We start from the raw sequence: 16,493 nt of genomic DNA, 5'->3' as shown, positions 1-16,493 counted from the left end.
CTCTGGAATTTTGAATGAAACAGAACATTGTGCAGTTGCCAGAGGAGAGTCCTTCTAATGATGGAGGGACAGCCACTGACAAAGCAGCTGAAAATGGTTGGACCTAGATCACAGCCCTCAGGAACTGACAGAGACTTTAGGAACATTGATGCACAGAAGGACCTTGAGGTGCAAGTCCAAAGATTGCTTAAAGTGCCAACACAGGTGGATAGGATAGTGATGAAGGCATTTGGTATGCTTGCCTTCATAAGCTGAGACATTTGAGTATAAGAGTTGGAATGTCATGTTGTAGCTGTACAAAACATTGGTTACATCAAACTTGGAGTATTGTGTACAGTTCTGGCCGCCACACCTCAGGAAGGATGTGGTAGAGTGCAGAAGAGGTTCATCACGATGTTACCTGAAATGGAGAGCTGTAGTTATACTGTAAGTAGAAATTGGATAGGCTGGGAGCCTATGTTCTCAATGGTACATAGGAGGCTGAGGGATGACCTTACAGAAGGGGAGAGATAAGGTAGATAGTCAGTCATTTCCCAGGGAAGGGGAAGTCTAGAATTAGAGGCATAGGTTTAAGGTGAGAGGGGAGAAATTTAAAGAAAATCTGAGGGTAAGCTTTCCAGAGGGTGGGTGGTTATCTGGAACGAGCCAACAGAGGAGATGGTAGGCGAAGATACAACTACAATATTTGAAAGGAATTTGGGCAATCGCTTAGATAGGAAAGGCGTAGAAGGATACAGGCCTATTGCAGGCAAATGGGATTGGTGTAGATAAGCCTCAAGTCAACACGGGCCTGTTTCTGTGCTGTACAATTCTATGATTCTAACTCCCGCAGCAATGATCTGAGATAAAATTATCGGCCTCCAACCAGTGTTATCTTCATTTGTGTGAGGTGTAATTCCAGCCAGTGAAGAGCCTTCCCCTTGATGCATTTATATTTACCAGTTTCACATTGCTTCACTGGTGAAGTGAAGTGAAAGGCAGTCATTCTCACCTTATCTTTGGCATTCAACTTTTTTGCTTTGACTATAACTGCAGCTGTAGGCAAGCGATTCTGACAGAATGCCAACTGTGCTTCCGTAAGCAGATTACTGATGAATAAGTGGTGCTCTAGCAAAACCCCACTGTTGATAACTGAGTGGAGGCTGATGTGTCAGTAAGTAGATGAGTGGAGATGCCCCTTTTTGAGTCATCAGGAATACTTGGGCAATTTTGACTATATCAGGAAGGTGCCGATTTTATAACAGCTTGACAAGCAGCTTCAATTCTTTAAACACACTGCCAGAATGTTGCCAGAGTCCTTAGCGTTTGCCATGTCCAGTGTACTCAGCCATTTCTTCACATCATTTGGAATAAACTGACTTTGCTGAATACAGGTGTCAATGACAGAAAGAACCTCATAAGAAGGCCAGAATGGATCAGCCACTGACAGCTCAACCTTTTCTTTTGCAATCTAATATACCTTTGATAGAGAGATTTTGTATTCTCCCACCTCTATGCTTTTCACTGTTGGAAAATCACAAACGAGGAATCTAATTACAAATAAGGAGCCAATCATTTAAAACTAAAGTACATAAAAAAATTTTCCCTTGATTTCTCTCAGTGAATCCTGGAATTCTTGCCCAAGTGTGGTGGAGGCCAGATCATTAGATATACTTAAAGTGGGACATAGAACAGTACAGTACAGGAACAGGCCCTTCAGCCCACGATGTTTGTGCCAAACTATTGAACTAGTAATTAAACACCTAACTAAACTAATTCCTTCTGCCTACACAATGTCCATATCGTTCCATTCTATGCACATTCAAGAGCCTCTTAAACATCTCTATAGTATTGCCTCCACTACCAGCCCTGGCAACGCATTCCAGGCACCCAACACTCTAAGTAAAATACTTATCCCACACAGCTCTTTGAACTTACCACCACTCACCTTAAATTCATGCCCTTTAGTATTAGACATTTCAATCCTGGGAATAAGATACCAGCTGTCTACTCTATCTATGCCTCTCAATCTTATAAACTTTTATCAGGTCTCCCCTCAGCCTCCACCGCTCCAGAGAAAACAACCCAAGTTTGTCCATCTTCTCGTCGTAGCACATGCCCTCTGAACGAGGCAGCATCCTGGTAAACCTCTTCTGCACCCTGTCCAAAGCCTCATTCCTATAATGGGGTGACCAGAATTGGATGCAATTCGATGCTCCAGATGCAGCCTAACCAGTTTTATAAAGCTGCAACATAACTTCCTGAATCTTGAACTCAATGCGTCAACTAGTAAAGGCAAGCATACCATATACGTTCTTAGCAACCTGTGCAGCCACTTTCAGGAAGCTATAGACTTAGACCCCAAGATCCCACTATACATCAACACTGTTAAGGGTCTTGCCATTAACTTTGTACTGTCCTTTTTCATTTGATTCCCCAAAGCGCAACAGCTCACTCTTGGCCGGATTAAATTCCACCTGCCATTTCTTTGCCCATAACTGCAAATGATCTATATCCTGCTGTATCCTTTGGCAATCTTCTGCACTATCCACAATGCCACCATTTGTATTGTCTGTGAACTTACTAATCCACCCGTCATATACACATACACACACAGGTCCCAGTACGGATCCCTGTAAAACACCACTAGTCACAGAGCTCCGGCCAGTGTAAACCTCGTCAACCACTACCCTGTGTTTTCTATAGTTAGATAAATATTTGAAAGGTAAAGGAGGTTCATGGGGAAATGGCATAGAAGAGGAGTTGACACCAGCATAGATCAGCTATGATCATACTGAATGGCGAGCAAGCTTGAAGGGCCTGGATGATACCTCTGCTCCTATTTTCTTGCGTTCTACAGAGCCTCAGTCTGATCCATTAGTTGTGGAATCAGTTTATAGCAAGTTATTTACTATCCGTATAAGTCTGATGTTGCAGCTTCACCAATATTGCAACTGAATTTTGAGGTATGTCTGCTGTTCCTGACTGTCCCTTCACACTCTTTATTGAACCAGGGTTAGTCAGCTACTTTGATAATAATGGAGGAAAACGCAAGGTTGAGGTTACTAACTGTGGTGGAATAAAAGTCTTTAGGCCACATGCCTCATTGATAACTAGCTTAAAGTTGCTAGATAGAGACACAAGAGATTCTGCAGATGGTGGAATCTAGAGCAATACACACAAAATGCTGGAGGAACAGGAGGCAGCATCTATAGAGGGAAATAAACAGTGAACATTTTTGAGTCGAGACCCTTCATCAGGACTGGAAAGGAAGAGGGCAGAAGCCAGAATTCTGAATCCATCCCACTTTGATAGCACCACAAAATATTTTGACAGAATCTTGTCACCATCAAAAAAACAATCAACGGCCAGCTATTAATACTGTCTGGCACAGATGCATCTGAGACAGGTACATTTATTCTTCATATGGGTTCTCTCACCACCTGCTCGAAGCTTAAACCAAATGGTGTCCTGGTTAACATTTATCCCTCAACTGGAATTAACTCTAGAAAAACAATTTACACTGTAAAATCCTTTATAACATCAGGTATTTAAAAGATGTACAAATCTTTGCAGCTTTTAACTCACTTTCTGGCCAAAGTTTTGTTCAATCAATTTAGCTAAAGGCAGCAAACAAACTTATCTTTTTGATCCTTCAAAAGAAAACCTTTCTTAAATTCTGCATTAAAAACTGAAATACGGTTAACTTAAATGAATGCATTCACAGCGCAATACCTTCTTGGGCTGCTCTTCTCCTGATGATTCATTTGCAGTTGAAATTTGTTGACCGCTTGAAACTGTTGGATTTGCAGCCTGAAAAACATCAGATCCTTAAGTTTTCCAATAGATCAAATAATTATAAAAATATAGAAACATAAACCTATCATTCAGAAAAAGAAAGATGAGTAAAGGATAAATTAATTCAATTACATTTGTTGCTCTACCAGCCACCGACATTTCTTTTGGTCTCTATTAACTGTTTCAATTTTATATTAAACCTTTGTAAACTAAGGAAATTAAATCAAAAGCACAAAATTTGTAATCTGTTTTTCATTTGTTAATTCTTTCATAAAAATCACGATCTGTCTTTGGAAGTGTCTTCACAAATTAAAGGAAATGGTGAAAACATTAACCCATGTCAACACAAAAAAAAGAGGTAGCAAAATGCTATCTTTTAACTTACTGCCAGCAACATTGCTCAAGATCTGGTTGAAGGATACATCAACTAATGAGCATTTTGCCCTCTAATGCACAGGACATATATAGAGTATAACCTGATGCTTCACTGTAGGATTATATTAAAAAAAACATATTGCTCTGATTTACTTAGGTTAGGTATAGATTTTTAAAAATGGTGAAGATCTTGCAGTGAAATGATTCAAATTTATATGACTGAAGCATTGGAGAATATGTCACCAATGTGATTAAAAATAAATACGTTATAGGATAGAAATATTTCCCAAACACTAAATTGACAAATGCCAACTGCTTGCACAAATTAATTTCACAGAAAGTTAACTGTTTCATCCAATTCATTCACAGGCATTACTTTTTATACTACAGAAGTTACATTAATCCACGAAAAGCAATAAAGCAATATATGCTCTTGAAGAGGATGAAGACAAATAGGAAGTAACAGGGAATTTAACATGGGTTGGACAAAGCAGAAGGCATGTACAGCTACTCACCTGAACAATTGCAGTTGTGGGAGCTGGAAAAAGATTAAAATTCATCAGAATCCATCAGAGTAAACAATGGTTGGTATAAGTTATAGACATTTCATTACATTATGAGGAGACATTTTATGTGGCTTATGTTTAAGTACCTTATCATAAAACATCTTTATACAAATATTTTGATAGCATTCTCTTCCACAGAAGCTCTTATGCAAGGGAGAAAATTAGTGTAGTACTATTTTCCAGTGATTATGATACACCTAAGTAGAATATAATCTACATCTGAATTGCAAAAGTAATAGATGTTCTAATGATGTTGGGTTAGGACGACGTTTGCACAATAGAACCTAGAATAACAGCCTTACATACATCCATTTAAAATTTTTTTTAAATCTTATTTACAGTGTGGTATCGGGCCCTTCCGGCCCAATGAGTCCGTGCCGCCCATTTTAAACCCATATTAACCTACCCGTACATCTTTAGAACTTTTTAATTCTCTCAAAGACTTTATTTTCTTCAAATAAACTACGTTCTGTTCAAAAACCAACATTTCTTGTTTCAATTGACCTGAATTAATAATTTGAAGTTATTCATATTTATGCAGCATGAAAAGCAATCTTAAGACATGAAATATTGGTTCACTTGGCTATATAAAATTATTTTTTTAAGCAGGAAATTAAAATAAGAGCACTTGCCTGATGTTACTTCTGCTACTGTGGTGCTTACTCCTGGCTGTAAAAATAAAAGCAATATATTAATATCAAAATTATATAAATTGAATTAATAACCACTGTACAATTGCAAGGAAAATACATATTACAAAACTGTGTCAATTCATTGTGTTGTCTGATCACAAATAACAGATAAAGATAAAAAGATGAAAAATATGTATGCAGAGAAAAAAGATAATAGAAATACCAAGAGTTAAATAAAAAAAAAGGGGGGAGGGAAGTATGTTGTTGAATAAGAGGAAAAAGAGAGAAAATGACAAAGTGAGACACAAATCAAGGAGTATAGTCCCAAATAATGAGGTATTCACTAAAAATGAACATTAGAAATACAGAGGAAGACATAATCAAAGAGAAGTGCATTATTGAATTCAAAAGGGAAGAAGAGCCATAGGTTAAGAAAGAAAAAAAATGAGAAAATAAGAGAGAGAAAGAGGAGAGAAAAAGGAAAGAGAGTGCAGGCAGAAGAGAAAGGACCGAGGAAATCGAGGGTGGAGAGTTGGGGGGAGACAAATTGGCTGAAGTGGAAAGCAAGAGAGCAAACCAGCAAGGTTGCAGTGAACAATTTACTGAGGGTGAACTAAGGGTGACTTAATGAGAGAGAGGATAGCATGTGAGTTAGTAAGAAGAGGGTGAACGGAGAAGGTAGGGATAGGGGAAAACAGGGATGAGGCAAGTTCAAATAGAAAGGGTAGTGAAGTCTGGTGGGGGGGGGGTGGGGAAGGGGGTGCAATGCAGGTTTAATGAAAGAAACCAGCCAGAGGGATGGGGGAAAGCAGCAGGAGATGGTGGTAACTTTGGGATGGGGGATAAAACAGATAAGAAATAGTGGGGGAGGTGGAGGGAACAGGTAAGAGATATGGCGGAGAAGCTGAAACAGGTAAAAGATAGTGGGGAAGGGTGAAGAAGCAAGAGGATGGTGGTAAAGGGAGGAAACAGCCAAGAAGGTGGTGGGCGAGAGGTGTAACTGACAAGAGAGATAGTGAGGGTCGGGAAACATAAGGTTTTATAAGGTGTTGGTCAGACCACATTTGGAGTATTGAGAGCACTTTTGGACCCACATCTAAGTAAGGATGTGCTAGCTTTAGAGAGGGTCCAGAGAGAGATTACAAGAATGATCCCAGTAATGATAGGGTTAATGTACGAGGAACGTTTGATGGCTCTGGGCCTCTACTCGCTGGAATTTAGAAGGATGAATGAGGGATCTCATTGAAACCTACCGAATATTGAAAGGCCTGGACAAGGTGGACGTGGAGAGGATGTTTCCAGTCGTGGGAGAGTCCAGGACCAGAGGACACAGCCTCAGAATAGAAGGATGTCCCTTTAGAACAGAGATGAGGAGGAATTTCTTTAGCCAGAGGGTGGTGAATCTGTTGAATTCATTACCACAGATGGCTGAGGAGGCCAAGTCATTGAGTATATTTAAAGTGGAGGTGGATAGGATCTTGATTAGTAAGGGCGTCAAAGGTTACGGGGAGAAGGCAGGAGAATGGAGTTGAGAGGGGAAAATAAATTAGCCATGATCAAGTGGCAGAGCAGACTCGATGGGCCAAATGGCCTAATTCTATTCCTATGCCTTATGGTCTTAAACAGGCAAGTGGGGCTATAGTTGGTGAGTAACAGACATAATAGACGTGGGTGGGTCGGTGAAGAAGGAGAACCTGCAAGATGAATGCAAAGTGGAGTTGGAATCAAGTACAGGGATGCTGGTGGGAAAACAGTGAGAGGGACTGGGAGAAGGGGGGATTGATAATTGAGAGGCAAAGGGAGCAAACCAATGACATAGATGATGAAGGTTGGGATGGAAAAGCCCCAAGAAAGTGTGGGGGGAGGGGAAGGGAATGGAATGGGAAGAAACTGCAAGGGGAATGTGGGCAGGAATGCAAGGAAAATTCAGATGAGATGAGAGGGAGAATTGGGCAAGTTTACAGAAAAAAGTGAAATATGTGTAGTTATACCAGTGAAGAGACTGGAATAAGGTGAAAGAGGGAAGTGAGGAAGAAAACAATGCATGCTAGAACTTATTGCGATCTTGGAAAGAGTTCAACACAGGATTAACTGGCACCATAGTGCTTGAACACTGAACTGAAAGCTTCGACAGAGAAGGTACAAGGAGAGATAAAGAAGGAGAGATGCCCTATATTTGCAATGAGATGAGGAGCCCCTCCAGGCACACAACTCAGTAGCAAAGTGAGAAGGTAATTGTGGCATTCAATGCCAAGTGTTTAGCTCTAAAGACCAAAATGTGCAGTTAGAAGTTCAATGACGTCATATCAGCCGTCAAGGTCAGCAAACACATACTTAAATACCATCACCCTAATTAATTGTATGACTAGTGTCAGACACAGTTCAATGCACCACATCCCCTTCATTCAGCTACAGATGATCTGCAAATAAACATTCATAACTAGCATTCATATATTCCACAATGCATACATCCACTCCTAGCTATTGAACCACAACAGCCATCACCCAAACACAATTACTCTCTCCTGTAGGTCACAATGCAGCTGCACTGGTGGCAATAATAGCAGCTGTTGTATTATCTTGCCCCAAAAAGCAAATTACTACCATAATTACAGATATCATTATTGAAATCATGGCTAGTGACATAACTGAACCCCGAGAGGTCAGAATCCTCATACCCAATCTTCTTCCGCATTCTTCTCTTCCCCCTCAGTCTCTTTTAATGTACAAGCTAAAGCTGGTCTAATCATTTATCTTTCACGTGTCACTTTTCTCATAACTGCATCCTAGCTTTTGCAATACTGGGTAACGAGCAGGTTCCGTTTTTACAGACCTCCATAAGTAGGAAAATCCACAAAAATTACTTGATATAATAACCATACCTCCATATTATTGTAATGGCATCAAAAACACATACAACTGATAAGAAGAATTACTAAAAATAGGAGAGAAAACTAGTTCTGCCATTTATAGGAACAAATGCATGTTGGACTTTTGAATTTAATAATATTATGGGAGCTCATTCGCATGTATTGGCGTCCTTAAGTCGGGTGTTCGCAACCCGGGAATGGCCTATATTGAAGAACTATGTACTTGTGCAAGAAAACAACAGTGAAGTTAATAATTAATATACGCAGCGCTTAGATACTAGCACAACAGGTAATTTAGAAGTTTGTTCAGAGATAGGTGCCTCGACACACAATAAGACGCAAAGCTCAAATGGAGGTCAGGCAGGGCAGATGAAAATGAAAGCTTGGGTGCCAGCTCTGCAAAAGATGCCCAAGGATTGCAGTGCAGAGAACTCAGATGAGCACTCTAATAGGCAGCCTAAAGCTGCTGGCTGAGAGATACATATAATAAAAAATTTCTCCCATTGCCAGGCCTGCGAGAAAGCCTGAGTGCAATGTCAAGGAGCATGGAAGAGTCCAGCACCAACCTTGCACGGCTTTGCACAGAGTTTGGAGCCCATCCTTTCCAGCATGGAAGTGGTAAGCAACTCCATTACAACACTTATGGACCCAGCCAAGATTCAGCCTTTCTTTATTGGCCAGTGTCTTGTATGCATTGCAGCACTGACAGGAGTCAGACAACATCTGGCACTGCAGTGGAATCTCAGGCTTCTGGCATTCGAGTTCAGAATGCTGCTGTGCAATAATCACAAACCGGGTTACCAGCATTCAAAGGGGCTTGTTGAGCATCAGAACAATCTAGTAATCTGTCCACCAACAGAGTGCTAGGATTGCTAAGACACCAGCACAGGACAATGACAGCAGATTCAAGGAACACAAATCTGCTTTTCTCGTTCAGGACAACAGCATCCATGATCCTACCAATGTCACTACACCAGTGTCCGTAATGTTGCCAGTCATTCAGCCAGACCAGATGCTGCTGCCACTCTTAAGAGGCAGCAGTGCAAAGCCAGACCCTTTGGCCCAGTGCTGTTTGAGGTCACTCTTCAAGGTCATCTGCAATCTCCTCAATAGAAAGTCAGCAACTTTCAACCAGCAACATAGGAGTACCAGGACGAGGAAAGGCACACAGAAGACAAGGATTAAGGGAATGCAAAAGTTCAGTTAACATTTTAATGCAATTTGGCAAGCTTTTATTTATAAATTTGATTTGAAGTATCTATTTCATATTGATTTTATTTTTGTGTTGTGGCCAAGCATACATTGTGGTTGTCAGCAACAGAGGCATTGTTAGTGGATGGGAACTTGGAGCTGTGTTTTCCTTGGTATCGCAGTAAGATTCACAGACTTGCTGGCTAGAAAGGGTTCCTTTATGTTGCCTCATCCATTGTTCTTCTTCCTTCTCTTCCTCTTCTTCTTCCTCCTGCTCCACAGTTGTGCACTTTATAGCTGATGGCAAGATCTGAGCCCTGAAGACAGCAAGGTAGTGCCACATACAGCAGACTACTACAAATTGTGACATCTGCTCTGCTGAGTACTGCAGGGCTCCTCTAGAGTAGTCCAGACAGCAAAAGCATTATTTCAGAATGGCATTGTTCTGCTCTGTCACATTGGTTTGTATGCGTGTTTCCTACATATGCAAAGACGCACACAGCAGTCATGAGCCATATCTTTAGCTGATCACTTTTGTCACTTCGTCACCACGTGCTTTGATTTGCTCTGTGGCTCAAATGCAGATGACACAGCAGAAGGCATCATGACCACTGCCAGGATGCCTGACAGCAAACACTGACCAGCACGTGGTAACGTACCAAGTGCACACTAAGCTACTGTACATCTAAGAGTTGGCAGGCAGCATCCACACTGCAGTGGATGTCACCTGAACCACAAGGTTCAGTTCCTGGTGAAACCACATAGTTCCTCTGCCTGCTGTTCTCTGGCTAGAGAGTGAATTGTATCAAAATAGGTTTGAATAGAGCATTAGTGACCACCAAAATGCAAAGTGGAAGCTGACTGTGAGATGCTACAAATACCTCCAGCTCAGATAATCCTAGTAGATAAAAGATGATGCCCACAGTAATAGCAAAACAGTCCTCATGTTTTTCTGAGGTTCCAGTTGTGGCATCAGTGGGTGCAACTTTTACTGAGGATATCAATACTGAAGCGCAAATGTCTCTCACATTGTTCCTCATAGAAAACTCTTCCTTTAACTCCTTAGATGGATACAACTTCCTGCTGATATCCCTTCTTTCAGCACCTTGCCTTGCTCTGCCTACCTTTTGTTTACTTTTCAATTCATGTTGTCGTTCAAGAGGAATACGTTCTATTATATCTCTATTTATAAATATACGTTCATGCATGTTTTGAAGTTATGCCAAAGTCCTTCAGCTCCTGCCACACCACTCTCTATAAATGTTTGCAGCTTTAAAGTACTCGAGAAAGCACCAAACACTTGCAGATCTGAAGCAATATCCAGCAGAAAGCAATTAAACTCTAGTAATAAACACTTTAAATACCAAAGATGAGGTGAGGCTTATATTAAAAAAAAACAAATGTACAAGTTACAAAAGCCATTCAGTACTCAATAGGATTGATCTGTTTCATTTTGTGCGGCATGTCCTTCTTGCTGCTGAATGCATGCGAGGTTGAGAGGGGGTACCCATTGGAGCAATGTGTTGCATGCCGATTGAAAACACAACCGATCTACTCTGCTGGCCTTAGGGAAGTATTAGCTGCACACATGCTAATGTCCCTCACTAAAAAGGCAGCCAGAGCAGCTCACACAACAAATATGCACATAGGATGCCACAATGAACACACAGCACTCAAATAGCATGCAGAATCACATATTGTGCAATTTTAAAGAACAGCAAAGAAGGGAATCCATTCTAGCCAGGAGGAAATTTCTCATTTCAATTTAACCAGAAATTAACTGATCTATTAGCTCATGAGTAAATAAAATAGATCTTAATTATTCAAAAAAAAATTCAATGAGTATAACTAAACAAAAAATGAATATATACTATTAAGCTTTGTTTCTGTTTTAAATTGATGATTGAAAAGGAAACAAAATATAACAAATATTATACAACTCAAGAACTAACAAGGAAATTATATGGAGTTTTTCATTCTATGGGAACTTGTTAAAACAAATATCATGTTCATTTTAATATAAGCAGAAAATGCTAGAAATATACAGCAGAATAGCCAGCATCTGTGGAAAGAGAAACAGATATAACATTTCGGGGGATAATCTTACATCAGAATTAATGACCCAACATTCTGATGAAAGGGAATCAACTTGAAACTTTAATCTCTTTTGCCACTGATGTTGCCTAAACCTAGTGAAAATTTCCAACATTCTGTTTTTATTTCAAATTTCCAGCACTTACAGTTTTGTTTTTGCTTTTGCTTTTTTGACTAGTTTCATATTGCTTATTTCTTATAAATTTTAGTTTTTGAAACAAAATGAAGCATAAGATAGAGAACAAAGTTGCACAAACTAATGCAAAAAAATAAATTATCTTATTTGAAATACACACAATGGCTAAAACAAATTATGACTGGAATTTTCTATTTTTAGTGGACTCAGCTGAAGACCTTGACATTATGGGTCAATGAATATTGAAATAATATTAGTGGGAAGCTGTCACTCAGGGCATTTGCACAATGCCTCCAAGCATCGCTATCGCCAACCATGGTTCCAATCTTTTTCGCACCCATTTAAACGTACCCTGAAGATGTACTGTTTCTGCAAAAAAAAATTTGCAAAATGTCAGATGAATCTATGGCCAAACTATATTTGGTGATAATTTTATTTAATACTTTAACAAGTGGGCTCAAGTGCTCTTTGAAAAGGTATACAACTAAGAAGGGGATTGTAATGGAATGGAAACAAAAAAAAAACTGCTCATTTCTTTTGATATTTGAGGGTATTAAGAAATACCACAAAAACAAAGATGTTTTACCGGAGGTGCAGATGCTTGTATGGGGGCAGCTGGCATACGAGACATCATCATTCCTGCCATCAGAGGAGGCATCATTCCTGGCATCTTCAGAATATAACAAAATAGGTAAAATGATTAAAAGATTTATATTTTAGGGCAAAAGAATGAATGAATTTTCAGACCAACCAGAACATAAAACTGGATGATTCAGTGTGCCACAAAAAAAGTTACCTGTCCCATTGGTGGTCCACCCATTGGAGGAATCATTGGTGGCATCATACCCGGTGGCAAAGGTGGCATACTCGGTGGTCTCTGGCCAATAGGTGGCATGCCCATAGGTGGAAAAGGTGGAGGCATACCTGGCGGTCCCATCTTAAGAAAAAAGCATGGATATATTTATCATTAATATTACAAAATAAAAGTAAAGAATAAAACACCTGCAGCTAACACCACCTTGCATCAATACTTACAAATGGTGGTGGAATCATGGGAGGGGCATTTCCAAAAGATGCTGGTTGTCCTGGACCATTTGATGTATCTGATGTTGACTGATACAAAACAAAACAAGATCAATTATGCACATCTGTGCGTGAACCAATCAATATGGTATGAATTGAAAGCCATAAACTGCATGTCACCAAAATATTTTAAATCTGATTCAGTGGATTATGTTTATGTTGATTTGTTTGTGTGATGTTCATAAATTAGCTGTTTCTGTGGTCCCTGACACACCAAGCCAAAATGCTCATTATTCTTAGTGTGATCAGTCTACAACATCAATGTTATTTTAATGGAATCCAAAATGGTGATCAGATGATTGGCGCAACTTAGACCAAAAGTCAGCTTGTGCAACAGGTATACGATGATACTTTCAAGGTATCCAACTACTGCAAGAAATGAAAAACTGTCCAAACATGATTGTTTAAAAAAACGTGCTGTTCATGAGTTGTTATGAAGCATGATCCTCTTGCAATCTTAATTAACTAACATTTGAGCAATGAGTAACAGTTCTGCAGATTTCAAAATTATATACACCTGAAGTTGCCCACTCATGCATAAATTCAATTGTTTACTGCACCTGCAACTAATATTGAAAAGTTTTTTTGACAATGCAGAAATAAATATATTTCCTGGACTTAATGTAACATCTAAACTTAACGATATTTGCATATGGCAGTTCATTGAAAAAATATTTTGGGACCTGGAGTCAAGAGCTTTATCAGAGATAAACTTGACCTCTGTCGTTTTGATGGCATGATCTTAGAATGAAATTCCAGCTGGACCTTAGGAGCCCAAAGAGATTAATATTTAAAATTTTGCAGGGAAAGAGATCATGAAAGTAGTCCAAGCCCTCTCCTCATCCTTCTGATATCTAGTTCAAACACATTCAACAAATGGTACACATTACAATTCAGCCATTTCTTTAGGAATCAAAGTAGTAAGATTATATCTTCAAAATAGATTTCTATTTATCGAATGATACAAAATTCAAATGACCAAAGTTTTCCGTGGACTGAGCAGTACAGAAAAAAATCCAAGTCAGATGCCTACTTAATAGTTCACAAAAACATAGCAGTGTTGTGGTCACATTACTAGTTGAGTAAACTTTTGTCTTCGTATTATACAAACTGTGCAAGACCCTCACAGAGAATCTTGTCTGGCCCTACTCAAAAACCAAATCATCGAAGGCAGATTTGACTGACTGGGATGTGAAAGGAAAAATATATTTTCCATAGACAGACGAACAAATCTACTCAGCATAGCTCTAAGTTTCCAGTGCATCAATATTTACAGCCTATCTCACGTGATGTAATATTGGAAATAAAAATGAAAAATGGTAAAAATACACCACCAGGTTAGACAGCAATAGTAAATGACCTGGCATTTCCAGCATATTTTGTTTTTATTCCAGATTTCCAGCATTTGTAGTACATCCCTTAATGTAACACCATAGCCTGATTCTGAGCTCATTGGTCAGAACAATAAAAACATCAGTACAATGCAGTGCAATGCAGTAACCCATATTTCTATGAACAGTTTCCAACTTACAATCCTCAAGCCTTTATTGTTTGGAGGATGGAACTCAAGATTTGGCCATGTCTTCAATTATGAACATGCTGAAAATCAAATTACTGTAGATCTTTCTTCTCATAGTCTCACGATATCCCAATGGAAGGATGAAAGTGAAAAAAATTCCATACTAAAACTTGCTTTTCCTGAAAGACTTTAAGCCTTTAAGACCTTCCTTAAATCCCAAATCGTTAACAAAGCATTCCAATCTTTCCTTCATTTGTTCTGTGTTTCTTTGCCTTATGTTTCTCGGTATTCTAAGCATCATACAAATTCAGAATGATGTTGCAAAGTACTATATATTCATTGAGCACAAATCTATAAACCATTAATAACATTAAATAAAAAATGTACAAACACAACAGTAATTTTCGCTCTAGTGACAATGACTAAATTTGACTCCACTTGCAAAGCTAAATAAAGCATTTTACTCTTTCCATTTTATTTTTACAGTCTTGCTACAAAAACAAAGCCTTTATTTTCCCTCCATAACAGCCAGGAGTTTCAGAACTTCTGCATGCCAGAGTGCCAGCTTCCTGCAAATTTCCCATGGCAACTGCTGGGAAATAACTCATTGAACCAGGTTCTGTGACACCATTCATTGATTTTGTGGGAAAGAGGCAAGTTTTAAGTAATGGACATATTGAATTAATTGAGTTAACTTAAATGCATGCAATTATTTTTATGTTTTCTAGTGTTTTATATAATTATCATACAATGTTTTGAAAGTACGTGAATGTCAAATGGAAACCTAGGGATTGGCTCAAATACTTGTAACATTTGTAAGAGTTTGCCACTTACAGCTCGATGGCTCTGTGCTACACAGGGGCTCACCAAGCACATAAGACCCGACTTCATTCAGGAAATTCCTTGTAGAAGATCCACTACGGTTAAACAAGGACCTGCTTTAGATCTAGCAGGTCTACACATAAATAATTCTAACAGCTTTTAATTCATAATTGCCTATTAGCGCAGTCTAATTGAACAAAATATGCTTACTTACTAAACAAATGGGGCATTACAGACACATTGAAATCCACTTAGCTAGTCCTGAAGCAACTCACTATCAAACCTCAACCACAACCTTAACGTGCATCCTTTCTGCTGTTGCCCCTCAAAGCCATAGAAAAGAAAAATTAAGCAAATAGGTCTCTCACTTCGGTCACATACTAAATATTTATTGTATATATTTGGGCCCTCAAAAGAGCAAGTACCTGATGACCAAAAGTCAAAAAAACTGCCACTCAGATGTGCCAGAATTAAGAGACTTAACCAAAGATAATATATGACACTTTGCATCTCCCACCCATTATCCTTTAAATAAAGGTAACCCAGCGAAAAATGAACAATCTATATAAGATGGAAATTTTAGGCAAACTAAAGAATAAGCCAATAAATCCTAATGCCAAAAGCAAGTAGGAATCTCCATATATCTAGTATCTTTCACGTCACTAAATTATGAGAAACAGTAAATAGTGTTGCCCAAGCACAAGTGTGTAAAATGGTGGAAATAGATTGTGAGTGAAAAAAAGTAGAGTTCAATGTGAACAATAGCAAATGACAAAAAAGAATATTTTTAAAATGGTTTTTAAAAAAAACTAGGCACTGTAAAAATAGAGATTTGGGACTGCAAATTACATAAATCATTAAAACCATGCCCACAAATAATACAAAATGATAAAAGGTGAATATTTATTTTATTTATAGGGGACTGAGAAGGATGGTCTGCTTCAGTTTTTACAGAACCTTCTCAAACACATTTGTTGTACAAATGCGAGAGAGACAGAATGGCTTACCCCTGTTCAAGAGACATACCTCAAGAGATTGCAAAATACTTTACAGACAATTAAGAAATTGAAGGGAAATCTGACAACTGCTTTGTGCGCAACAAGATCTCCCAAGCACTCAGTTCAAATTTTCAGCAGCACGATACTGTGATGCAGAGGGGAGGAGGCGTGTAGCTCTTCATCATTTGTCTCCACCCAAGGGAATTTTTCATGTGAAGGAAACACACCAGCACTCACTCCAAGAATGTCACCCAATAATGGGGAGCTTCAAGTAGTTTACAGGCTCAAGGGAATTTCAAGGAGATTGTCAACAAAATAATATGGCTCTTTTATTCAAAAACAGCAACAAATCAAAACCACCATCTACCTACTTTTAACATGAGTTAAATACTTGAACAAAAAACTTAAAATTTTAAGTGAAAGATCATGC

At 38.8% G+C, this 16,493-nt stretch overlaps 1 protein-coding gene across 3 annotated transcripts in view; it reads right to left on the bottom strand.

Moving 5' to 3' along the window:
* Positions 1-16,493, bottom strand: part of prpf40a (PRP40 pre-mRNA processing factor 40 homolog A) — a 53,507-nt gene that overhangs the window by 34,788 nt on the left and 2,226 nt on the right. The window contains exons 2-8 of one of the 3 annotated variants that reach the window (XM_052029858.1): positions 12,677-12,754; positions 12,438-12,578; positions 12,228-12,311; positions 11,993-12,010; positions 5,351-5,387; positions 4,668-4,690; positions 3,715-3,792 (exon numbers count right to left, since the gene is read on the bottom strand). In XM_052029858.1, the coding sequence (XP_051885818.1) occupies positions 3,715-3,792; positions 4,668-4,690; positions 5,351-5,387; positions 11,993-12,010; positions 12,228-12,311; positions 12,438-12,578; positions 12,677-12,754 (459 nt within the window). The remainder of the gene's footprint in view (positions 1-3,714; positions 3,793-4,667; positions 4,691-5,350; positions 5,388-11,992; positions 12,011-12,227; positions 12,312-12,437; positions 12,579-12,676; positions 12,755-16,493) is intronic. The other 2 variants (XM_052029867.1, XM_052029878.1) reach the window with 2 other exon arrangements.

Source organism: Pristis pectinata, chromosome 1 (assembly GCF_009764475.1).
Source record: "Pristis pectinata isolate sPriPec2 chromosome 1, sPriPec2.1.pri, whole genome shotgun sequence".
NCBI lineage: Eukaryota > Metazoa > Chordata > Chondrichthyes > Rhinopristiformes > Pristidae > Pristis > Pristis pectinata.
This window is presented reverse-complemented; position numbering and strand designations above follow the sequence as displayed.